Source organism: Sus scrofa, chromosome 1, assembly GCF_054392235.1.
Source record: "Sus scrofa isolate SSC_HxYL_T2T_F1_AM1 chromosome 1, Sscrofa_HxYL_maternal_Yorkshire_Landrace_v2.0, whole genome shotgun sequence".
Classification (NCBI taxonomy): domain Eukaryota; kingdom Metazoa; phylum Chordata; class Mammalia; order Artiodactyla; family Suidae; genus Sus; species Sus scrofa.
In genome coordinates this window covers 233,892,198-233,918,994 of record NC_139383.1, presented here as the reverse complement: position 1 = coordinate 233,918,994, position 26,797 = coordinate 233,892,198, and the positions used below count along the sequence as shown (strand labels likewise).

The 26,797-nt window shown below is 36.7% G+C and overlaps 1 protein-coding gene and 1 long non-coding RNA gene across 2 annotated transcripts in view; both read left to right on the top strand.

The window, feature by feature from the left end:
- PTAR1 (protein prenyltransferase alpha subunit repeat containing 1) overlaps positions 1-26,797 on the top strand; it is a 60,971-nt gene that overhangs the window by 23,469 nt on the left and 10,705 nt on the right. The window contains exons 3-6 of the mRNA XM_005654497.4: positions 446-512; positions 8,140-8,244; positions 17,169-17,382; positions 25,451-25,755. Of these exons, the coding sequence (XP_005654554.3) occupies positions 446-512; positions 8,140-8,244; positions 17,169-17,382; positions 25,451-25,755 (691 nt within the window). The remainder of the gene's footprint in view (positions 1-445; positions 513-8,139; positions 8,245-17,168; positions 17,383-25,450; positions 25,756-26,797) is intronic.
- LOC146407057 (uncharacterized) lies at positions 2,376-4,726 on the top strand. The gene is made up of 3 exons (XR_014822774.1): positions 2,376-3,202; positions 3,611-3,825; positions 4,194-4,726. It is a non-coding gene; the product is annotated as an uncharacterized LOC146407057 (long non-coding RNA).

Below are 26,797 nucleotides of genomic sequence, written 5' to 3'. Positions count from 1 at the left end.
TTTACAGGGATATGTAAATGAATTGTGTTAAATAAGTTGGATTATAGGTGATTTTTTTCCCATTTTGAAAATTTATACATAGTCAGTTCTTGAAATATTTGTGGAATTAAATGAATAGTGATATAGAAATCGTTTCTTTTTTATGCCAAAAACTACTAAGAGAATGAATAGGTTAATTTGATTATTCTTTATAGGCGTATTGTACTGTAAAGTTGTATCATTGTCAACTTTTTTAAAAGTTATCATAAATAGAAGAAAATCTTAAGGATAATCTTCGTATCTCTGACAGCTTAACACAAAGTATCATTAAATTTTCTATGACATGAAATATAAATATAATGTGATATACATACATATATAAAATAAAGGGGACCTTAAAAGAAAGAGAAGCCAGGCTTTAAAGGGTAGGATTATTTGTTTTTAATATGACTTCTCTATATTTTAGAATTGATAGATGTCACATGCACCCTGCTGCTTCTAAACCCAGACTTTACCACTGCATGGAACGTGAGGTATGTCATTTTTATCAGTGATAAAATGAAATTCTCTAAATTTCCAAAGATATATAAGCCCTATGAATTGATAGCTTTTTGAAAAATGAAATATAAATCACATATTCATGGCATCTTAGGCTTATTTCTTCTATGCATTCCTTATAATATCTCCATGACAATTCTAACATACACTTTGCCCCTTTTTGCATGTTTGTGTCTGTTCTCCTTAAACTTCTTGCTTGAAATACACATTTTCCTGTTGAAATATAGTCTTCCATTTCATACATGCTTTTATCTTCCTTCTTTTTTAGAAGGATAGGGGAATGAGCATAACTGGTTGGATTGTAAAGTGTTGGTTAGTATATTTAGGAAGCACTGCAGTGCAATAGAAAGTAAAGGTGAGCATTCAAGGTCATGAATTTTTAGTCTCAGTTTAGTAAGTAACATTGGGACCCTTTTGAGCAATTCATCTGAAGTATCTGACAACTCAGGATTTTGGAGAGGGACCACATTTTATTAGAAACTTAAGCTCTTTAATTCTGATTGTTGTAGCTTTAAACACAAAATACTCTATAGAAATATTAAAAATCAGACCAGGTTCATTTTTTTAATTGGAATTTTTTTTCAGTCAAACAGTATGAAGGGGAATTGCTCATAAGCCTAACTTCAGTGATGTTAATACCAGTTAATCTTGAAGCTGTAAGATGATTTAGCAAGTTTTGTGTTAGATGAATAGAAAGGAAATCTTGATTTTTATTTATTTATCTATTTATTTTGTCTTTTTAGAGCTGTACCCACAGCATATGGAAGTTTTCAGGCGAGGGGTCAGATTGGAGCCATAGCTGCTGGCCTACACCACAGCCACAGGAATGTGGATCTGAGCTGCATCTGCAGTCTACACCACAGTTCACAGCAACACCGGATCCTTAACCCACTGAGCGAGGCCAGGGATTGAACCCAAGTCCTCATGGATACTAATTGGGTTTGTTACTGCTGAACCATGACGAGAACACTGAAATCTTGATTTTTAAAAAATCCATTGTAGATAGGTATTCTAGTAAATTTTAATTTTGATTGGTAAGATTATCATATGAAGACATAGAATCATGAGTACATTTTGAGCAGAAAACAAGTATCTTTGGAAGTAAGTAGATCTAACCCTGTAAGGTCTCTTACAAATCAAATACCCAACATTTTATGTTTAATTGTTGGTACATTTCTTCTGCAGTAATTCTGGGAATTATTGAATGATTTTTGGCTGTATTTTATAAACTGCTAAAAGATGGTATAACATCAATTGTTCAATATATAGGTGCTAAATTTAAAGTCTTTGGGGAAAAAAAGAGGGGCAAAAATAAGTTTTTGAGCTAATCTCCTGTGATTACAGTGTTTGATGCATATAGAAAAAAAAGGACTGGTGCTTTTTTTGCTTGGAATTTGCTTTGAAAATTGGTAAATTAATTGATGAAGGCAGTTTGACTTCATATTAAAATTTTGTTTCTCCATTAGTTGATGAACATAGAGTAAGCAAACATCTTTGAGCAACTAGAATAGCTGACACCAGGCTCCAATGATTCATAGTCTTTACTCTTGGGCTAAAATGGTAACTTTTATTTTACACAAGTCTGAGATTTAGATCTTTTTTTTTTTTTAATGGCTGCACTTGTGGCATATGGAAGTTCCCAAGCCAAGGGTTAAGTTGGACCTGCAGGTAGCTGCTGGCCTACACCACAGCCACAGCAGCGTTGGATCCAAGCCACAGCTTGTGGCAATGGCAGATCCTTAACCCACTGAACAAGGCCAGGAATTGAACCTGCATCGTCACAGACACTGCTAAGTTCTTAACCCCTGAGCCACAATGGGAACTCCATTATTTGTAGTCTTTTTTTCTTTTTTCTTTTTTTTTTTTTTTTTTTTGTCTTTTTGCAATTTCTTTGGGCCCCTCCTGCGGCACATGTGATTTTTATAGATCAGAAATAATTAAATCCAAGCATCCAGATCCTGGTTTTTAACACCATTCTCTAATAAATGGAACTGGGCATGGAGAAGTGGCTGATTGTAGGACTAGGCCAGAAAGTATACTAGACGATCCTGAAACATCTTAGAGAGCCAAACAGTAAGTAAGTGCTTCCAGCAGTCAAAGCTAGACTAGTTTGAGCAGTAAAATAACATAGTATTGTATTATACCCCAGAGTATAAAATGGATATCCGTAAGTCCGTACTGACACAAATTAATGCTTGAATAAACAAATAAGAGACAATAGACAAATCTCCCATATAGAAGAATTCCAAATAATTACCTAGAGAAATCCCTTCAAGGAGATGGAAAATATCTCCCTTACACCCCTTAAGTGTAACCACCTTCCAAAAAGTAGAGAGGAGGAATATGGCTTAGACTGCCTTAGCCAGGTAGGTATTCAAGGTCAACATCAACAGTGACAAGTCATGTTGATATTATGTACCTCTGATACGATATAATGAAATGGCACTTTACCTCTGTGGTTGCCTTGAAACCCATAACCATCAACCTAGTTTAATCATCAGAAAAATACACAAAATATTTGATCAGTACTCTTTAAAACTGTCAAGGCTGGAGTTCTCACCAGTGGGTTAAGAATCCCACTGCAGGGAGTTCCAGTTGTGACTCAGCAGGTTAAGAATCTGACCAGTATCTGTGAGGATGCAGGTTTGATCCCTGGTCTTGCTCAGTAGGTTCAGGATCCGGCATTGCCACAAGTGTGGTGTAGGTCCAGATGTGGCTCAGATCCTCCATTGCTATGGCTGTGGTGTATCCTGGCAGCTGCAGCTCCAATTTGACCCCTAGCTTGGCAACTTTCATATAATGCAGGTTCACCCCCACCCCACCCCCAAAAAAATCTGACTGCAATGGCTCAGGTCCCTGTGGATGTGCCAGTTTAATCCCTGGCCTGGTGCAGTGGGTTAAAGGTGCCCGCATTGCCAAAGCTGCGGCTTGGATTCAGTCTCTGGCCAGGGAACTTTATTATGCCACAAGTGTGGGCTTAAAAACAAATAAACAAAAAAATTTCAGGCCGTCAAAAACAAGGTATATCTGAGGAATTGAAAGGAGTCTACAGAGATATATAAATAACAACCAGATGTAATGAGATACCCTGGTGGGACCTTGGAATAAAAAAAGGACATTTGGTAAAAACTAAGCTATTCTGAATGAAGTATGGACCCCCAGTACTAATCTCTCAATGATGGTTCATCAATTGTGACAAACATACCATTTAATAGAAAATGTTAATAATAAGAGAAACCAGGTACAGGGCATACAGAAATTCTCTATACTATCCTTAAGAACTTTTCTGTAAATTCAAAATAATTCTAAAATAAAAGGTTTATTTAAAAAACAAAACCAAAATGTGTATCAGCAGTTTTATATGATTCAACATAATACTTATAGGATCGTTGTGAAAATTAAAGTAGAAAATATGTGTAAATCACTTAACACGGTGTTTGATTCAGAAGTGTTCAATAGGAGTTCCTGTTGTGGCTCAGTGATGAACAAATCCGACTAAGAACCATGAGGTTGTGGGTTCGGTCCCTGCCCTTGCTCAGTGGGTTAAGGATCCGGGGTTGCCATGAGCTGTGGTGTAGGTCGCAGACGCAGCTTGGATCCTGCATTGCTGTGGCTCTGGTATAGGCCGGTGGCTACAGCTCCGATTGGACTCCTAGCCTGGGAACCTCCATATGCTGCGGAAGCAGCACAAGAAATGGCAAAAAGACAAAAAAAAAAAAAAAGAAATGTTCAATAAATGGTAGTTTTTATGAGGATGACTCTTATCATTGTTATTTCAGACAGAATAATTGAAGATTGAAGTGAGGGGAAGGTGACATTTGTTTATTCAGTACTTGCTATATGCCAAGTACTCAGCTAACTAGTGGAGATTTAGCTGTGGACATGATACATACAGCTCCTGGTCTCCTATAAATTTTGGATAGAGGGACAACAGAGAGAAGCCATAACTAATAGTTTGTGATGGAGGAAAAGGCATAAAAACTTTAAAAAATAAGATAAACTTTACAGAAATATAAAGGCACAGGAACTCATATACAGGACGAAAATACACTACTCACCTTAGTAAACTCTGGAGGCTCCTCTGGGTGTGTTTTATCTCTAGGTAAGCTGATTTTTATTGTGGTAAACTGGAGTCTTCAAGGGAAAGTAATGAGATTTTTCATATACTGTGTTTAATTAGTAAGTGAAATATGTAGCAAAAAATTTAAAGGAGTAACTTATTTGAAAAATCTGTTATGTAGGAAACCTCATTCCTTCTATCATTCTGCTTTTTATTGTTTCTTAAAACACATTTTTAGTCTTCTCCCTACTTCCATCTTTTAAAAAGTCAGCCCTCACATAATTTCATCCTTTAATGAGGTTGTGTGGTAGCATAGCACTGTTCCTTACTAGCCTGCTCTCTGTCCCAAATACCCAGATGCTTTGTCCTTTCCGAATTAGTTTTTCCACAACTATTTGATGATCTTTACTTCAGGCCTTCTTCTCTTAGCAATGGATCACCTAAGGCCTTTGGGATGAATATAGAAGCCCAGCTTATTCAATATGCCAGAAAATAAGGCCACCTCAAATCTAAGACAATACTCTATTTCCTTAATATTAGTTTAAAAAAAAAAGGAAAAAGGGATTTTTTTAGGCTAATATCAATATGTAACATTTAAGGCTTGTACTTGAAATAAGGAAATTTCTTCTGAGGATTTTAATTTTTCAATTTAGTTGCATATTTTTAAAATAACATTACATGACATATTTTAATTTATAAATTCTTCATTTCCCTACTCACGTTTCATTAGACAGTTGAATTCAAACTTCTCACAGAGTTTATTGACATCAGTGACTTTGCCATCATGAGCACTGTTATGGGGATCATCTAGTGCTATTCTCCAGAGCATCATGTTTACTTATATTTAAGCTCCTTTGGATGCAGCACTTTTCAAATCCAGGAGTGACTGGAAATTTTTTCTCAGACTAGATTCTTACTTGAATATATTAAAGCAGATGGGTTGTTTTTTTTTTTTTTTTAATCTCTAGGTTATACAATAGCTATAACTTAACCACTTGCCATATTTCTTTTTCAGTGATCTTTTAAAAGCTTGTTTATAACCAGATCCAACACCTACCATGTTCAGTTCTCCCCCCAGCAATGTTTATTAAATTGGTAGTAAAATTTTACTTCCTTTTTTAATGATTCTACCGGGTCGTCATTTTCAGCACCCATATATACCATTGATTGGGGTTGTTTCAGGCTAAGACGTAGTCACAAATACTACTTTGTTGTTCGAAACAGAGATAAGTGAATGTCCTCAATAAGAAACTTTGTCAGTTATAGGTGACTTCCCCTTTTCTGAAGGAAATTTTATTTCACCTTATATAGAGACATATATGGAAATATAAGTAGGCAGTTGTAAATAAGAATAGGTTATAAACTTAGTAAATGGAAATTTGGGCCTTATAAATTCTATATAGTAGTGGCTTTTAAACTCTAGTGTGCCCTGGAGGGCGTGTTAAAACACATTGCCTTACTCCTCTGGAGTTTTTGATTCAGTGGGTCTGTGGTGAGGCTTAAATATCTATATTTCTCACAAATTCCAAATGATTGATGATGATATTACAGTTAAGGGACCCTACTTTGAGAAATAGTGCTCTCTAAAGTAGTTTAAATTCCGTAGAAAAATATTTTGCCTCCTTTTACACTACAGGTGTCATTGTGTGAACAGATATCACTGATTTCATAAGGATCTAGAACTGAAAAAGTAATTGGTTGTTGTATAAAATATTCTTTTAATGGCATGGATTTCCTGTACACTGAAAGAAAAACAATAAGTCATTTTTCAAAGCAGCCATAAACCTTAGTGTCACTTAAAATCATTTTATAGAGTGAAATCACTGACCTAAAATAAAATTAACTGTAAAGTACAAGTATTTATTATCACTATTTAGTATTTTCATTAAAAAGGAAGTTATTTTCCTTATCAAATAAAATGTTAGAAATAGTACACATTGCTGTTGGAGAGAAATATTGTGATATTTAGGAAGTGGATCCATCTAAATAGGTGAGATAAAAGCTGGGCTCTCATTTTGAGAATTAGTATCTCAAGCTTTCCTGAAACCCACTGGGGAGTTTGGATGTTTTGAGTACTATCTGCCCTGTCCTCCTTGCTCAGTGCCTTGCAATAAACACTGCACTTTCCATTACCACAAAAAAAAAAAAAAGAGAGAGAGAGAGAGAATTAACATCTCTAAAATAAATGATCAGCCCTACCACAGGAAAGACATTTTAAGATTAATAAATACTAACAAATGACCTAATTTTATTATAAAAGAACTTTTTTTATAAGTTGAAAATGGAAGTATCATCAGTAGTATCAAAGCTTATTAACAAAAATTTACCTGGAAAATCAAGTCTAAAATTATATTTACATGAGAAATAGGTTGAGATCTCTTGTATGATGACATTCTTTATAATTGTGCTGAAGCTTTGAATGGTTTTAAAACAACAGAAAACTCATAGTTCTTTTACTTCTGTTTATATTTCAAAAAGAAATGGTCTAGTGTATTAAGAGCCATCCAGCTCTTTCTCCTAGTAATAATGTCTTTTGGAAACTTACCCTAACTAGTAGTACAAACAAAAGAAGTTATAAGCTTAAAGCTCTTTGTTTCAGAATTCTTTGAGGATAGAAAAAAATTGGAAGCAACCTAAAATGTCTAACTATACAGGGAAAGGTTGTTAAATTACAGAATAGCTGCTGGATGAAAACTATTTGACCATTTAAAATGTTCATTTTAAAGATTATATAGAACTGTGAGGTAATTTTTTTTTTTTTTTTTGCCTCTTTAGGGCCACACCAGTGGCATATGGAGGTTCCCAGGCTAGGGGTCCAGTGGGGGCTGTAGCTGCCAACCTAGGCCAGAGCCATAAGCAACTCGAGATCTGAGCCACACCTGCAACCTACACCATAGCCGGATTTTTAACCCGCTGAGGGAAGCCAGGGATCAAACCCATGTCCTCATGGATACTAGTCAGATTCATTAACCTTTGCGCCATGATGGCAACTCCAGTGAGGTAATTCTTAAGATATAAGAGCAGAATATAAAATTTTATGATAAAATATATATGCATATGAGAAAAGGGAAAAGGGAAAATTCAAAAATGAAAATAATAATCTTGTTAGGAAAACAATTGAATGAATTATTTTTTTCCTTACGTCTCAATCCAAGATGTTTACATGTGTGTTTTTTGGTAATGAACTAGACCATATCAAGCCCTACTTAGGAAGATAGAGCAATTCACGACTAGTATTGGATCTGCTCTAAAGATATTGATGTAAAGCCTAAGTTTTGGAAATGATAGAAGTCAGAAAACCCCTTTGCCCTCTACCAAATAGATAATTAAAGTTCCACTCTTGATTTAAGAGCTTCTGTTTCTTTTTTTAAATTTGTTATCTTAATACTATGAAAACACATTCTTGATTATTGTATGTGACATTTATGAGAGGTTTTTTTTTTTCTAATTCTTAGAAATTCACAACAGAGTTGTATTATTGGTCATGTACTATGTTTGTACAGAATAATAAAGTAATGGTTCTCTTTATTTTACTTTTATAGAAAAGAGCTGATCCTCTCTGGCACTTTAAATCCAATTAAGGACTTACATCTGGGAAAACTGGCCTTAACTAAATTTCCAAAGAGTCCAGAAACATGGATTCACAGGTATGGTTAATTTACACCATAGGATTCTTAGGATTTAGAATGGCTAGATTAAAAAAAAAATTCAGAATATGAAACAGGATTACATCCCGGTTCAGAGTATGAATTCTGAAATCATATTATCTACATTTAAACATAGATGCCATCACTTACTATCTCTGTGATCTTAGGGAATTATTTAACCTCTTCAAACTTTGGCCTTCTCATCTGTAAAATGGAAATAGATTACACCTATCTCAGAGTTAATGGTTAAGTTTACATGAGATAATGCATGTAAACACTCTGCAATGCCTGGCATATATTAAATATTCAATAAAATGTAGCTGTTCTTATTAACTATCCAAAGCAGTCATGGAAATTCCATTTATATATTCAACTATAATGAACACCTTGAGTTTTATTAAACTTAGGTTTAATTCATTCAGGTGTGTTCCTGGTAAAGATGGTGGTGGTGGTGACTGTCATTAAACTTAACCAAATATGGGCAGCTGAGGTGAATGGTGTGTACACTGAGCTAAAGTTGCTAAGAACTTAAATACAAAGAATATTTTTTGGTTAAAGGCCTGAGGCAAATAGCCAAAGTACACGTAAGAACTCTTTTCAAAACCCTGTCCATGTGGAAACATCTTCCTCTTGATCCCATGTAACTACTCTGTTTTGTCTAAAATGAAGCGTTGAGGGTTTACTGGTTGCAGTCAGTGGGCGATTGTCTGAAGAAATCTGTTTTCAGTGGTTATTAAGCCACTTACAGCTTTTCTTAAATCCTGAGCATTTTTAGAATCTTAAAGTTAGTTCAGGGTATCTTAGGTGTAATCTTGACTCTGGCTAGCATTATAAATCAGCTACTTACAGATGATATAGCTAGCTATATTTTCTCCCTTACTAGAAATTGGGATGGCAGGCTTCAGAGAGGCATATCATTGTGTGTATAGAGGTTAGGAAAAAGGGGTGGTGGCAAGGGAAGGGAATTTTTATATATGCATCTATCAATTTATTGGCTTGTCTTATATTTTATAAAGTGAGTTCTGGTTGTTAAAAATAACTTCTATTATTTTAAAAGGACAAATGGGTTTTCTTACTCAGTTTCTTGTATCTTTGTGTTGGAAATTTTTAGTCTAAAAAGAGCACTTTCTTGTGAGAAAATGTTTGTAAAAACTAAAGACTTTAAGTGGTTAGAGACACTTTTTTAGTGCTTTTTATTTAAATATATGCTAATGAAAATCTTAAATAGATAAGGGGAAAATCTGTGGATAAAGACATTTTAAAACCTCCTTAACGGTTTAACTATATTTGTTTCAAGATTCTATGCTGTAATACAGAAATATTGCTTCATGAAAGCTTTCTTAATGTAGCTTCTTGTTTGTAAACAAACAAAAATACATATAGGGCAAGGCATGCACATATAATTAAAGGTGTGAACCATGCTCCTCTTGCAATATTTTTTAAAATTTCTCAATGAATTTTATTACATTTATAGTTGTACAACAACCATGACAACCAAATTTTGTAGCATTTCCATCCCAAACCCTCAGTGCATCCCACCACCCCCAAACCTATCTCTTTTGAAAACCTTAAGTTTTTCAGTCTGTGAGTCAGTATCTGTTCTGCAAAGAAGTTCATGGTGTCCGTTTTTTAGATTCCACATGTAAGTGATAGCATATGATGTTGGTGTCTCACTGTCTGACTGACTTCACTTAGCATGATAATTTCTAGGTCCATCCATGTTGCTGCAAATGGTGTTATTTCTTTTCTTTTAAGGACTGAGTAATATTCCATTGTGTATATGTACCACATCTTCTTGATCCACTCCTCTGTCGATGGACATTTAGGTTGTTTCCATGTCTTCGCTATTGAAAATAGTGCTGCAATGAACATTGGAGTACATGTGTCTTTGTCAGTCATGGTTTTCTCTGGATAGATGCCCAGGAGTGGGATTGCTGGATCAAATGGTAATTCTACTTTTAGTTTTCTGAGGAGGCTCCATACAGCTTTCCACAGTGGTTGCACCAATTTACATTCCCACCAACAGATAATGTAAGGTTCCTTTTTCTCCACACCCTCTCCAGCACTTATTGTTTTTGGACTTTTTGATGGTGGCCATTCTGGCTGGTGTAAGGGGGTACCTCATAGTGGTTTGGATTTGCATTTCTCTACTAATTAGTGAAGATGAACATCTTTTCATGTGTTTTTTGGCCATCTGTATGTCTTCTTTGGAGAATTGTCTGTTTGGATCTTCTGCCCATTTTTCGATGGAGTTGTTCATTTTCTTGGTATTGAGCTGCAGATGATGTGGATAAATTTTGGAGATTAATCTCTTGTCAGTTGGCTTCATTTGCAAATATTTTCTCCCATTCTGTGGGTTATCTTTTCGTTTTGTTTAGGGTTTCCTTTGCTGTGCAGAAACTTTGAAGTTTAATCAAGTCCCATTTGTTTATTTTTGTGGTCGTTACTCTAGGAGGTGGATCTGAGAAGATATTGCTGTGGTTTATGTCGGAGAGTGTTTGGCCTATGTTTTCCTCTAAGAGTTGTATCGTTTGTGGTCTTATATTTAGTGTACGGTGGTAGGAAGTGTTGTAATTTCATTCTTTTCCATGTGGCTGTCCAGTTTTCCCAGCACCGCTTATTGAAGTGGCTGTCTTTTCTGCACTGTATATTCTTGCCTCCTTTGTCATAGATTAGTTGACTGTAGGTGTGTGGGTTTAATTCTGGGCTTTCTATCCTGTTCCACTGATCTATATTTTGTCTTTGTGCCAGTATCATACGGTTTTGATGACTGTAGCTTTGTAGTATAGTCTGAAGTCAGGAAGCCTAATTCCTCCAGCTCCGTTTTTCTTTTCTAGGTTGTCTTTGGCTATTCTGGGCCTTTTGTGCTCCCAAACAAATTTTAAAATATTTTGTTCTAGTTCTTTGAAAGATGTCCATGGTGATTTGATAGGGATTGCATTGAATCTGTAGATTGCCTTGGGTAGTACAGTCATTTTGATAATATTGACTCTTCCAATCCAAGAGCGTGGTATGTATTTCCATATATTTGTGCCATCTTTGATTTCTTTCATCAGCATCTTATAGTTTTCAGAGTTCAGGTCTTTTGTCTCTTTAGGTAGGTTTACTCCTAAGTATTTTATTCTTTTTGATGTGATGGTAAATGGGATTGCTCCCCTAATTTCTCTTTATGATCTTTCTTTGTTAGTATATAGAAATGCAGTTGATTTCTGTGTATTCATTTTGTATCCTGCAACTTTGCCAAGTTCATTGATGAGCTCTAACAGTTTTCTGGTAGCATCTTTGGGATTCAATAGATGTAGTATCATGTGATCTGCAAACAGTGATAGTTTTACTTCTTCCTTTCCAATTTGGATTCCTTTTATTTCTTTTTCTTCTCTGATTGCCATGGCTAGGACTTCTAAAACTATGTTGAATAGTAGTGGCAAGAGTGGACATCCTTGTCCTGTTCCTGATCTCAACGGGAATTCTTTCAGCTTTTCACCGTTGAAAATGATGTTAGCTCTGGGTTTGTCATAGATGGCCTTTATTATGTGGAGTTGGGTTCCCTCTGTGCCCACTTTCTGAAGGGTTTTTATCAGAAATGGGTGTTGGATTTTGTCAAAGGCTTTTTCTGCATCTATCGAGAGAATCATGTGGGTGTTTTTTGTTTTGTTTTGTTTTTGTCTTTTGGTATTTTCTAGGGCTGCACCTGCGGCATATGGAGGTTCCCAGGCTAGGGGTGTAGCTGCCAGCCTTCTACCACAGCCACAGCAATGCCAAATCCGAGCCACGTCTGTGACCTACACCACAGCTCACGGCAATGCTGTATCCTTAACCCTCTGAATGAGGCCAGGGATCGAACCTGCAACCTCATGGTTCCTAGTCGGATTCATTAACCATTGAACCATGACAGGAGCTTCCAAGAATCATGTTGTTTTATTTGTCAGTTTGTTAATGTGGTGTATCACACTGATTGACTTGTGGTTTTTGAAGAATCCTTGCATCCCTGGGATAAATCCCACTTAATCATGATGTACAATTCTTTTATTATATTGTTAGATTTGGTTTGCTAGTATTTTGTTGAGGATTTTTGCATCTATGTTCATCAGTGAAAATGGCCTGTAACTTTCTTTTTTCTGTGGTATCTTTGTCTAGTTTTGGTATTAGGGTGATGGTGGCCTCATACCATGAGTTTGGGAGTGTCCCTTCCTCTGCAATTTTTTGGAATAGTTCCATAAGGATAGGTGTTAGCTCTTCTCTAAATGTTTGGTACAATTCACCTGTGAAGCCATCTGGTCCTGGACTTTTGTTTGTTGGTAGCTTTTAGTCACAGTTTCAAATTCAGTACTGTGACTGGTCCATTCATCTTTTCTATTTCATCTTGTTTTAGCCTTGGAAGATGGTACTTTTCTAAGAATTTGTCCATTTCTTCTAGGTTTTCCATTTTATTGGCATATAGTTGAATATAGTAGTCTCTTGTGATCCTTTGTATTTCTGTGATGTCCCGTGTTACTTCTCCTTTTTCGTTTCTAATTTTATTGATTTGTCTTCTCTCTTTTTTTCTTGATAAGTCTGTCTAAGTTTTTATCAATTTTGTTGATCTTTTCAAAGAACCAGCTTTTCATTTCATTGATCTTTTTTATGGTTTCTTAGTTTCTATCTCATTTATTTTTGCACTGATCTTTATGATTTCTTTCCTTCTACTAACTTTATTTCTTGTCTGTTCTTCTCTCTATAGTTGCTTTAGATATAAAGTTGGTTGTTTATTTGAGCATTTTTCTTGTATCTTGAGGTAGGCTTGTATTGCTATAAAATTCCCTCTTAGAACTGCTTTTGCTGGAGTTCCCGTCGTGGCGCAGTGGTTAACGAATCCGACTAGGAACCATGAGGTTGCGGGTTCGGTCCCTGCCCTTGCTCAGTGGGTTAACAATCCGGCGTTGCCGTGAGCTGTGGTGTAGGTTGCAGACGCGGCTCGGATCCCGGCGTTGCCGTGAGCTGTGGTGTAGGTTGCAGACGCGGCTCGGATCCCGCGTTGCTGTGGCTCTGGCGTAGGCCGGTGGCTACAGCTCCGATTCAACCCCTAGCCTGGGAACCTCCATATGCCACGGGAGCTGCCCAAGAAATAGCAACAACAACAACAACAAAGGACAAAAAGACAAAAAAAGAAAAAGAAAAAAAGAACTGCTTTTGCTGCATCCCATAGGTTTTGGAGTGTGGTATCTTTGTTGTCATTTGCTTCTAGGTATTTTTAAATTTCCTCTTTGATTTCTACACTGATCCATTGGTTGTTTAGTAGCGTGTTGTTTAGTCTCCACATGTTTGTGTTTTTTGCAGTTTTTTTCTTGTTGATTTCCAGTCATACAGCGTGGTCAGGAAAGATGCTTGATACGATTTCAATTTTCTTAAAGTTGCCAAGGCTTGTTTGTAGCCCAGTATGTGATCAATCTTGGAGGATATTCCGAGTACACTTGAGAAGAATGTGTTTCTGTTGCTTTTGGATGGAATGTCCTATAAACATCTATAAAGTCCATCTGGTTTAATGCTTCATTCAGGGCCTGTGTTTCCTTATTGATTTTCTGTCTGGACAAACTGTCCATTGGTATGAGTGGGGTGTTAAAGTCCCCCACCATTATTGTGTTACTGTCTATTTCTTCTTTTAAGGTTGTTAGCAGTTGCTGTATATTTTGTGGAGATTCTATGTTGGGTGTGTAGATATTTAAAATTGTCATATCTTCTTCTTTGATTGATCCTTTGATCATTATGTAATGTGTTTCCTCTTATAATATTCTTCATTTTAAAGTCTATTTTGTCTGTTATGAGTATTGCTGCTCCACCTTTCTTTTGGTTCCTGTTTGCATTTTCTTCCATCCTCTCACTTTCAATTTGTATGTGTCCCTAGAAGTGAAGTGGGTCTCTTAAAGATAGCATATATATGGGTCTTGTTTTTGTATCCATTCAACCAATCTATGTCTTTTGGTTGGGGCATTTAGTCCATTTACATTTAAGGTAATTATTGATAAGTATGTTCTTATTGCCATTTTATTAACTGTTTTGGATTTGTTTTTGTTACTCCTTTTTCTTCTCTGTTCTCTCCTCTTGTGGTTTTATGACTATCTTTAGTGTCACATTTGAGTTGATTTTTCTTATTTGTGTGTGTATCAATCGTAGATTTTGAGTTTGCAGTTGCCCTGAAGTTTTTGTTTTTGTTTTTGTTTTGTCTTTTTGCTATTTCTTGGGCCGCTCCTGCAGCATATGGAAGTTCCCAGGCTAGGGGTCTAATTGGAGCTGTAGCCGCCAGCCTACACCAGAGCCACAGCAACGCGGGATCTGAGCTGCATCTGCAACCTACACCACAGCTCACAGCAACACCGGATCCTTAACCTACTGAGCAAGGGCAGGGATCGAACCCGCAACCTCATGGTTCCTAGTCAGATTCGTTATCCACTGCACCACAACAGGAACTCCCGCCCTGAAGTTTTGATAGAGGAATATATGTGTGTGTGTGTGTTTTAAGTTGTTGGTCTCTTAATTGCAGGTGCATCTCCAATGTCCTGCATTAGTATCCTCCACTTCTCACGAGTCATGATTTTGGTAGCATAGTTTTGCATGGGTGATTTCTATCTTTACTGCATATATGCCCTTACTGGTGAGCCTTGTCATTTGTAGTATTTTTGTTTCTGGTTTTTCGCCTTTTTTTTTTTCAGCCTAGAGAAGTTCCTTTAGTATTTTTTGTAAAGCTGGTTTAGTGTTGCTGAATTCTCTTAGCTTTTGCTTATCTGTAAAGCTTTTGATTTCTCCTGCAAATCTGAATGAGATCCTTGCTGAGTAAAGTAATCTTGGTTGGAGGTTTTTTCCTTTCATCTCATTAAGTATGTCATTCCACTCCCTTCTGGCCTGCAGAGTTTCCACTGAAAAATCTGCTGATAACCTTATCAGGGTTCCCTTATTTTGTTTCTTTTCCCCAGCTGCTTTTAGTATTTTCTCTTCTCTTTAATTTTGGTCAGTTTGATTAATATGTGTCTTGGGGTATTCCTCCTTGGGCTTATTTTATATGGTACTCATTGCACTTCCTGGATTTGAGCAAGTGGTTCCTTTCCCATATTAGGAAAGTTTTTGGCTATTATCTCTTCTATTATTTTTTCTGTCACTTTCTTTCTCTTCTCCTTCTGGCACCCCTGTAATACGGATGTTGGTGCATTGAACATTGTCCCAGAGTTCTCTGAGACTCTTTTCATTTGTTTTCAATCTTTTTTTCTCTTTTCTGTTCCGCATAAGTGATTTCCTCTACTCTGTCTTCCACCTCGCTTATTGGTTCTACTGCCTCCTGTATTCTGCTGTTGGCTGCTTTTAATGAATTTTTTATTTCAATTATTGTGTTTTTCATCTCTGCTTGCTTAAGTTTTAAATCTTGTATTTCTTTGCTCAGTGTTTGCTGTAAACTATGTCTTTGCCTCCAGTTTATTTCCAGTGTCTTGCATCATCTTCAGCATCAACAGTCTAAATTCTTTTTCCTGGAGGCTGATAATCTCTAGATCACTTACCTGTTTTGCGGGAGGGGGGGTTCGTTATCAGTTATCTGAGTTATAGTTCTCTGCCTCTTCATTTTTATAGGTTTTTGGTGTGGTGACCTTTTTACAGATAATAGAGTTGTAGCCTCTCTTATTTCTGGTGTCTGCCCCCCTTGTGGCTAAAGTTGGTACAGGGGCTTGCTGTAGGCTTCCTGATGGGAAGGACTGGTGCCTGCCCACTGGTTAGGTGTGTGGTACTTTGTTTCTGGGTGAAATTAGAGGTGGCTATGTGCCTGGGGGATCTTTAAGCCACCTGTTTACTGATGGGTGAGGCTGCAATCCCAACTGGATTATTGTTTGGCCTGGCTTCTCAGTGCTGATGGGTGAGTCCAGATTTTCCCTAAATGGCCACCTCCAGAGAAATGGAGAAATGGCCACGCTGATCAGTATTCCCAAGAGCTTTGCCTCTAATGTCCTTCCCCCACAACAAGCCACAGTCACCCCCTGTTTTCCCAGGAGATCCTCTAAGAACTGCATTCAGGTCCAACCCAGATTCCTATGGAGACTTTGCCTTACCCTAGGACCCAGTGCACCTGAAAGTCTGTGCACCTTTCAAGAATGGGGTCTCCATTTACCTCCATCCCATGGAGCTTCTGTGCACAAACCCCACTAGCCTTCAATGCTAGATGTTCCAGGTCCTCTTTCTCCCAATGCCAGAGTCCCCAGGCGTGGGGATTTGACTTGGGGCTCAGAACTCTCACTCCTGTAGTTTAGTCTTTTTGATAGTTATTTTCCAGTCTGTGGACTTCCTACCTGGGAGGTGTAGGGTTGCTTATATCACAGAATCGCCCCTCCTACCTCTTGAAGTGGCCTCCTCTTTGTCTTCTGGAGTAGGATATCTTTTTGGAAGTTTCCAGTCCATTTGGTTGAAGGTTCTTCAGCATTTGGTTGTAATTTTGTTGTTTTTATGAGAGAAGTTGAGCTCCAGTCCTTCTATTCTGCCATCTTAGTCCTGTCTCCTCCTTTTGCAATACTTACTAGCCATTATTTAATATCCCCCTACCCAACACACACATAACACACTCACACACACACAGACCAGTTGCCTTTACATTTCCTACACATATGAAGTTTTGGAGTTGTCATTTTGAAATTAATGACATTCTCTTTTTGACAAATCTTAACATTCTAGAAAGCTTTCTCTTTAATCTTTGTCTGCCCCCAATCCATGATGCTAAAATTAATTGTATTTTTAAAAACAAAAATAATAAAACAGTTCCCCTGCCCCCCCCCCAAAAAAAAGACTGAAAACTGGACCAATAGGTATTATTTTGTATTGTCTATGAACCGAAATTAAATTAAGAACAAAGGAAACTGGTGAATTTCCTCTCTGGTTTATTTTCCTCATTTCTTTCTCACGTGTAACCTTAACAGGCGATGGGTGCTACGACAGCTAATTCAGGAAACTTCCTTGCCTTCCTTTATGACCAAAGGAAACTTGGGAATAATTCCTGCAGAAAGGACCCAGCAACTAATACGAGAAGAGATGGAGGTCTGTGGTGAAGCAGCAGGGAGGTACCCAAGTAACTATAATGCCTGGTCCCATCGCATCTGGGTTTTACAGCACCTGGCCAAACTAGACGTCAAGGTAGGGCTGTTATCCTGTGTCTCTAGGCACTCCCTGTCTGCCATTTAAATTTTCTGGTAGTGTAGTAGTTCCTTCTCAGAGGAGCTTTAAAAGAGAAAAGTAGAGGAACTAGTGGCCCAGAATCCCAGAGAGGATTGTGACTGCTGGTACCTCCATGGAAACCTTGGCATTTTTTTAAAAAAGTTTGCATTCCTCACGAGCATGGTTTTAACACTCTTAAGGCTAGTGCATTTGTAGAGAAAAGTAGGTTTAAGCAGTAAGGAAGACTGAGCATAATTCATTCTTCCCTGAAACATGAAGAGATTATTAAGCATGATAGAATTGAAATTGTTCTTTCTTTGGTAGCCTTTTTTAATATGACTTAATGTGATAAGTCAGCTGCCTTTTCACAATCTCCTCTTCTAGGGAAGGAGCAGAAGATCTCATTCAGGTATTCCTAAACTTGGCTGAGTCTGTAAATTATTTGTGAATTCCTAAGTCCCACCCCAGGCCTCCGAATCAAAATGAGGGTAGGATTTACAGATCAGTATTTTTCTCAGGCTCAGGGGGTTATTTGGAGGCAGAGCCAGGTCGGGAACTGTTACAGCCTAATCCTTGTAGTTTAGAAATGAGGAGATGGAGGTCTCCAGAGAATTTTAATGGCTTGAAGTTACCCACAGTTGTATCATTTATTATTCATCAGAATGAGAACCAGGTATCCTTGTGCTCCTTCTTCCATTCTACAGCTTCTCTGTTTTTTCTTTACTTCCTATGGTATCAGTACCTTCCTGGCTTTCCAGGCTTGAGACTATTTAAAGGGGTCAGAATGCCTCATGTAGTGCTTTTAGATTAATGGGGAAGCATTCTCTAATTTTTATTTATCACTTATTCTTCCTACATCTCTCTTCAGGTTCCCTCTCCCCTCTTTGTGTCCTAGCCAGAGATCCCTCCAGAATAAATAGGACAGCGTCCAGTTCTGAAGGATTTTAAGCCAAAAGTTCTGGAAGAACAGCCTTTCCTTCCAGTTTACATGGCTTTGCATTTCAGGAGGGGAGGCCACCTAATGGAGTAGAAAGAAAAAAGACAGAATCACATTGGCCTGGGCTCAGATTCTGGCCCTGGTAGCTGTGTTTGTGTATAATAAGGCTTTAATGTTTTCGTCTATAAAATAGAGGCTCTACTGCCTGCCTCCATGGATTATTGTGAGAATTGCTTGTGTTAATGTTTGTGAAGTACTACACACTTAATAGAAGCTCACCAAATTTTGGTTCTTTTCTCTGCTCCCCATAGATAGAAAGTTTATGTGAAACTTGGTTACCAGTTTGCTAAGTTACCTTAGTGCAATTCAGTCATGAAAAAGTATTGAAAGCCTATCATTCCTAGACGCTGTCCTGAATACTGGATGTAGCATAAAGATAAAAAGCTTGCTCTCAGCAAATTGAAAACCTAGTTGAAGAAACAGATACTGACAGTCACAAAGCACTGATATTTGCAGGAACTGAGGGATTATCAGGGTACAGTGGGAACACAGAAACGGCTCCTCGTCCAGACTGAGCTCATTGGAAACAGCTATCAAGGGAGGGGTGCTACATTGCCGGGAGTCTGGAGGGATGACTCCTAGTGGGTTGTGGGGGATATGGAGCACTTTAAATCCAGTCATCTTAGCTCCACAACTTCATAGCCTGTGAGAGGTGGAGGGGAGAGGGTTGAGGATAAAGGAAGACAGAATCCAGATGACCTGAGAGGTCTTTGGAAACTTTCCTTCCTTGATGTGGACCTTGTAAAGTGGCATTCCCATAAATCAGGAACACAGGGCCAAGATGATATTTTTGGTTACTTGAGACCATCCATGTTAAATATTTAAATTTTAAAATATTATGAGAGTTCCCTGGTGGCTCAGTGGGTTAAGGATCCAGCATTGTCACTGCTGTGCCCTGGAAACTTCCACATGCTGTGGGCACGGCCAAAACAAACCAAAGAAAATAGTGTTATTTTTGAGGGTGGGGTAGAATGAAATAGTCACAGTTGAACAGAGTTTATTACTACTAGCTAATAAAAAGTCGATGTGGGAGTTCCCACTGTGGTGCAGTAGGGTTGGCGGCATCTCTGCAGCACAGTGGGTTAAGGGTCCAGTGTTGCCACGGATTCAGCTTAGGTAGTGACTGTGGCTTGGGTCTGATCCCTGGCCCAGTAACCCCCTATGCTGCAGGGCAGCCAAAAATGAGGGGGGTGAAAAAGTTGATATGGTGTGTCACCTGAAAAAGCTCATGGGGTCATTTCTCAAAAAAAGAGATTCAAATGGTGGCCAATAAAGACATGAAAAGATAATCGTCATCATCAGCTACTGGGGAAATACCAATCAAAACTACAGTGAAATATCACTTCACACAACTAGGATGTTAATAAAATAAAAAAATAAAAAAGACAAACAATGACAAGGGTTGACAAAAAATGTAAAGAAAGTGGAACCTTTATATATTGCTGGTAGGAATGTGAAATGGTATAGCCACTGGGGAAAATGCTTTGGCATTTTCTCAGAAAATTGAACTAGAGGAGTTCCTGTTGTGGCTCAGTGGGATACTCAGCGGGTATTTGTGAGGATGCAAGTTTGATCCCTGGCCTCACTCAGCGGGTTAAGGATCTGGCATTGCCACAGGCTATGGGATAGGTCTCAGATGCCACTTAGATCTGGCATTGCCATAGCTGTGACATAGGCCAGCAGCTGCACCTCATATTTGACCCCTAGCTTGGGCACTTGCATATGCCATGCATGCGGCCCTTAAAAGAAGACCAAAAAATAAAAAAACAGTTTGGAGATCCCGAGAACAAAGATTTGAGAACTCCCTTAAACTAGAAACATTATATGTGACGGTGCAGTTCCACTGATAGCAATGTATCCAAAAGAATAAAAAACATACGTTCATACCAAAGCTTGTATGAGAATGATCATAGCAACATTATTCATAATAGCCAAAAAATGTAATACCCCAAATGTCTAGTGTCTGAGGAATGAAAAACAAAATCATGTGTCTGTGCAGTGGCATATTATTGGTGGCCACTAAAAAAGGAATGGAGTTCTGATGGATACTATAACATGGGTCAATCTTGAAAATATTATTCTGATTAAAAGTAATATTCCATTTATATGACGTATTTGTAATAAGCAAAGTAGATTAGTGGGTGCCAGAGGCTGGAGGGTATGGGGAATTATGGGACCCCTAATAGGAACAGGAGGTGACAAAAAAGTTTTGAAATTATAATCATCAGAGAAATGCCAATCCAAACCATGAGATAATCACCTTATACTTCTCAGAATGGCTATCATTGAAAAGACTACAAGTAACAAATATTGGCAAGGATGTTTTTGGCAACCCTAATAAACTGTTGGGGATGTAAATTGGTACAGATACTATGGAAAACAGCATGGAGGTTCCTCAAAAAACTAAAAATAGAACTAACTTATGATCCAGCAGTTCCACACTTGGGTGTGTATATGAAGAAAACGAAAACACTAATTTGGAAAGATAACAGGCACCCCAATGTTCATAGCATTATTTATAATAGCCAAGCGATAAAAGCATCCTGTGTGTCAGCAGAAGAGGTGGTGCCTGTATGTGTGTACACACACACGCGCTGGAATATTACTCAGCCATAAAAAGGAATGAAATTCTGCAATTTGCAGCAACACAGATCAACCTCAAGTGTGTTATTTTTAGTGAAATAAGTCAGAGAGAGAAAGACAAATACTGTATGTTATCATGTATGTAATCTAAAAAATAAAACAAATGAATAAAACAGAAACAGACTCATAGATACAGAGAACAAACTAATGTTACCATTAGGAGAGAGGGACAGGAGCAAGATAGGAGCAGGGGATTAGAAGGTACAAACTACCATACATAAAATGAATACAGGGACACATTGTACAGTGCAGGGAAATATAGCCATTATTTTATAATAACTTGAAATGGAGTATAGTTCATAAAAACAGTGAATTACTGTTGAACACTTAGAACTAATATTGTAAATCAACTATACTTCAATAAAATAAAAACAAAAATGTCCCAGGATTAGATAACAGTGATGGCTACACAACTCTGTGACTATACTAAAAACCAGAATTTATTTTTCAGCTTTAGAAATCCATATTAAAAATGAAACTTCAAGAATAGCTAAGAAATTGTTAAAAAAGAAAGAAAGAAAGAAACATAAGGAACACTGTGTGTGTGTGTGTGTATTTTTGCCACTCCTCAACATATGGAGTTCCCGAGCAGGGATCAGATCAGTTGCAACCTAAGCTGCATTTGTAGCAACTCTAGATCCATTAACCCACTATGTTAGGCTGGGGATAGAATCTGTGTTCTGGTGCTGCAGAGACACCACTGATCCCATTGTGCTGCAGTGGGAACTCTGCTATGTAATTAAATGTTTGTAAACAGAGTAATTAAAACTGTGGTATTGGCTCAAAAATCGACACAGTAATGGAAGAGTATATAAAGTCCAGAAACAAACTCCAGTGCATAATATGTACAGAGTTCATGGATGATAAATACGGCATTTCATGTAATTGGAGCAAGGATTCTTTGTTCAATTTGTAATCCTGATAAGATTAACTTTCTGGAAAATAAGTGTTAGATTTTAATCTTATATACTAAAGTGAATTCTAAATGAAACAAAAACATATCTGAAGAAAAAAGGCATTTAAAAAAATCATTGCACTAATATATTAAGAAAAATATTTATGACACAGACACTTAATACCTTTAATATATAAAGATCTCTTACAAACCCATAAGAACAGTAATGACTATCACAAAGAGTCAATTAAGCAATTCATAAAAGAAGAGAATGAGGCAAAACAGGCAGTTTGTAAAAGAAAAAGGAAAGATAAGTGAATAGGAAAAAATTTAGCCTTAATGATAATTAAGGAAATGCAAATTAAATATGATTTTCCACCTACCAAATTAGTGGAGATTTAAAATATTGGTGAGGAATTTAGGAAACACATTAAGATATACATCCAATAGGAGTATAAATTATATAGCCTTTCAAGGGCACTTTGAGTCAGTATCAAGAACATTACAAAATTTTTCTCACTGTTTTAGTAAATATACTACTTTTTTTTTTTTTTTTTTTTTTTTGGTCTTTTTGCCTTTTCTAGAGCTGCTTCCCGCAGCATGTGGAGGTTCCCAGGCTAGGGGTCTAACCAGAGCTGTAGTCACGGGTCTACTCCAGAGCCACAGCAATGCGGGATCCGAGCTGCGACTGCAGCCTACACCACAGCTCATGGCAATGATGGATCCTTAACCCACTGAGCAAGGCCAGGGATCAAACCCGCAACCTCATGGTTCCTAGTGAGATTCATTAACCACTGTGCCATGACAGGAACTCCTTAGTAAATATACTTCTAAGAGCTTCTCCTAAATAAAAAATAAGAAATGCACATAGATTTGTATATGTGTTTGCACATAAGACTGTTACGGGTTATGCAAGGTTGAAAGAATGAGGGAATGGTTAAATTGTGATATATTCTTTAGGATGGAAATGTTATACTAAAGTTAAAAATTATATTGTAGAATAATACTTAATGGCAGAGGAACATATTTATAATTTAAGTGGAATAAAATTTCAGTATAAAAATATCCCAAGTTTGTGTTAAATAAACTGTGCATATGCATGCATAGAAAAAAAGCTGAGAGATTGATTATATGCCAGAATGTTAAAAGTAGTTATTGCTGACCAAGAGGATAATAAGTGATTTTCTTTCTTTCTTTTTTTCTTTTTTTTTTTTTTGGATGCTTTATATCCTAAATTTTTATATTTTTCTATAATCATTTTGTATCACTTTCATAATCGGAAGAAACTAAATGTTATCTTAAAAAATTATAGGACTTATGGCATAAGTATATAAGAACAGGCATTTTCAGTAGTCTTTCATTTTAAACTTATCTTTCTGTTTCATAGCCCTGTTTCTGTAGTTTTCTTATAATTTATTTATTCATTTATTCATTTTCTTATGCATAGTTTGAAAAGAACAATGATATTTAAGGTATATTATATAAAGTTCATTCATTCTGTCAGTGCCTTATATTTAAGCCATATCTTTATGCAGTATCTTTAAGATCACTTAAAAGTAATTGCTATTGCTGTGGCTATGGCATAGGCTTGCGGCTACAGCTCCGATTCAACTCCTAGCCTGGGAACTTCCATATGCTGATGGTGTGGCCCTAAAAGACAAAAAAAAAAAGACAAAAAAAAAAAAGGTAATTGCTGTCTTAAAAAAAAAAAAAGTCATTGCCTATAGCTATATACCTTTTTATTCTAGTAAGAAAATACCCTGGAATTCCTGTTAAAAGCTTCTTCTCTAGTTTAGTATTCATGTTACATCATAGGGAAGAGAATATAGTGGATTTTTCTCTTAAATAGTCTCAGAAAATTTTTTAAGGAATTAAATTAGTTTTGTTGAAAACCTTTCATATATAAGCTCAGGCGGTTTTGCCGCAAAATTACAGTAAGTTTTCATTTTTATATGTAGAAATATGCAGTAGGAAATAGTCTAAAGATTTTTCATAGTATAGAAATTCCTTTTAAACAAGTTTTGTGTTCTTTCCATTCATTTTAAGAAGCTGTACCAGAATTAAAAAGGCTGTATTATATAGCCTGAATGTTCCGCAGGTTAATTCTTCAAAAATGTAATTCTTCAAGAAAACTTTAAGATTAATTTTAGTTCTAATTTTTCAGGTAGAAGTTTTATCTGGTGCTATTTTGCTCACCTTTTAAATCAAATAAAGTGTCTTACTTTCCATTTCTCGGATACACACCAGCAGTACCCTATAGAATAAATTTATGTGGCTATGCATTAATTTCTTAGAATTTAAAGGAGACATTTAAAACATTTCACTTATATAATTCCATCATCCTAGCTGGGAGTAACCATATCCCTCTGTATTAGTCACTTCCTTTATTAAATTGTTCATTCATTAATTCACAAAATATTCACATATAGGTTATTGGGTGATGGAAACATTAATTAGAAATGAATATGGATCTTAAAGAACTTGTAGAGTTTAGTAGGGATGAAAAGATACACAAGAAATTCCATAATACATATGATGGAACACATAAGAACTACGTAGGTTCAAAAGAGAGAAAGATATCTTCTATGGAAGAAAACGAACTCTGAAAAGTAGAGAGGGGTCTTGATTCAGGAGAAGGCATTTGCCTGGAACCCTTAAAAACCAAGTAAAAGAGCCTTTTGGTATTGTGTGGTCTCTAGGTATGGTTTACGGTTGACAAGCGTATATCTTTTCCTTAGCTGGTCTGAAAATCCTCTGATGGAATATGGTAGGCCCTTGGTATACCTTTTTCTGATCAAAACCTGTATCATTCCATTTGAAATTCTTTAATGGGCAGGATTAATATTACAAAGATTTAAACAATTCACTGCTGAATTTTGTCTTTACTTTAAAAAGCCATTTATCATTGATGTTAAGTAAGTTTGCAACAAATAGTGAAAGTGACAATCACTTGAAAATTCCTATTATTTATGCATCGTGTTTTTGTACTGAACCCTTAGAATTAAGTAGTCAACAAAACACACATGGTCTCTGCACTGATGACACTTACAGTGAAGAAAAAATGATTATATTGAGTCTGTTGTTGAACAAATAGTAAGTTAGATATGGTACAGATTCATAAAATGCAAAAGGAAGTTTCCATCAAAGTGACCTGATTTTACATTTTTCCCTTCATAAGCATTACTTGAAAATGAATACCCAAATGTCTATCATTATTTTAGGATCTGACTTTTCTATGTGTGTGCCAGTCAGAATGTGATTGATCAAGGTCCAGGAAAGGACCTTAAATTCTGTGATATTTAAAAAAAAAATCCATTACTTTATAAAGGAAAGGGAAAACTGGTATTTACTGAGCTTTCTCTGACAACACTCTTGGAGATTGTACACAAAAATATAGGTAGGAATGGTGTTGTCAAAACAAAGAATGAGTCAAAGAGAAATGCAAAACATTAATGGAGAAAGTAAAACCTTTGGCAATTCCTCATTTTATTTTCTGTTTTTCTTCCGACAAGATTCTTCTTGATGAACTGTCTTCTACTAAACACTGGGCGTCCATGCATGTTTCAGACCACAGTGGATTTCACTACCGCCAGTTTTTATTAAAATCTTTGATTAGCCAAACTGTGACAGATGGTTCTATATCGGAGCAAAATCCTTTGAGAAGTGAGCCAGGCATAGTTCTTCCAAAAGGTGAAGAAGCAGTGGCTTCAGCAGAGGAATCAAGGATAAATCTTCCCCATCTTCTAGAAGAAGAAGTTGAATTCAGCACTGATCTTATTGATTCCTACCCAGGACATGAAACCCTTTGGTGTCATAGGTAAGAAAAGGGAAGATATGTTTCCTGCATGAAACTGTCTGTATCCTTTTGAGAGCTATAGAAGTCTTAGATCTGACTCCTGCCTACTTGGATAAATATGGTCATCTGATGATTGTGGTGCTTTGAGTGATTCAGAGGAGTTTGTGTGAGTGTATCCTCCTCCTCCTGGTCATCATCAATATGCCCACTGCTCAAGATGGTGGTATTCATCCCTGATTGCAACAGAATAACGTGTGTTTTTTCCAAACTAAAAAAAGTTTCTGGACTCCCTCCTTAGAGATTGATTGATACTTAGCATATCTCGGATGGAGTCCTGCCCTCTGTTTTTTAAAAATAAAGGAAAATCCCAAACAGATAAATCTGTTGCATGTAAGGGTTTTGAGACCATTGATTATACTCTGAACAGTTAAGCTGCTTGTCCTCAAATTAACTTACCTTAAATATAATCTCCTGACACTTTTTTTAGAGTAAAGTGTACTTTCAGAGTGGATGAGGATTATTAGGAAGGAGTAAAAGAGGGTAAGCAACCCCATGACTTGAGTTTTGAGTACATTTGAAAGTAATTTCCATGTTGAAGTCAATGAAATCCAGGAATACAAACCCCCGATAGGTTTATTTGGGCTTATCATTTAGTTGGAGGCATCTCTGGCATAGATAGATAGATAGATAGATAGATAGATAGATAGATAGATAGATAGATAGATAGATAGATAGATAGATAGATTTTATGTCAGGTCATAGGATTTTGTTGTAGGCAAAAGACTTGCCTGTGCTAGGCAGAGGTAGGCATTTTATTGTTTATTTTTAAAGTTAATTGAGATTCATTCCCTTTTTCCAGTCTAAATATATTTGGAAGATATATTAGAAGATGGAAGACAGTCTCCCCTCTTTGGCACCTTAATAAATACAGAATTTTCTTTTTCTCTTAAAAATAAGACACTCTTAATCCACGCTTTTAGTAGAGAAGATAAATCTTGACTTGTATGTTATTTTGGTGTTGCAGATTTTTATTGCTATTTTATATTTAGACACATTAATGACA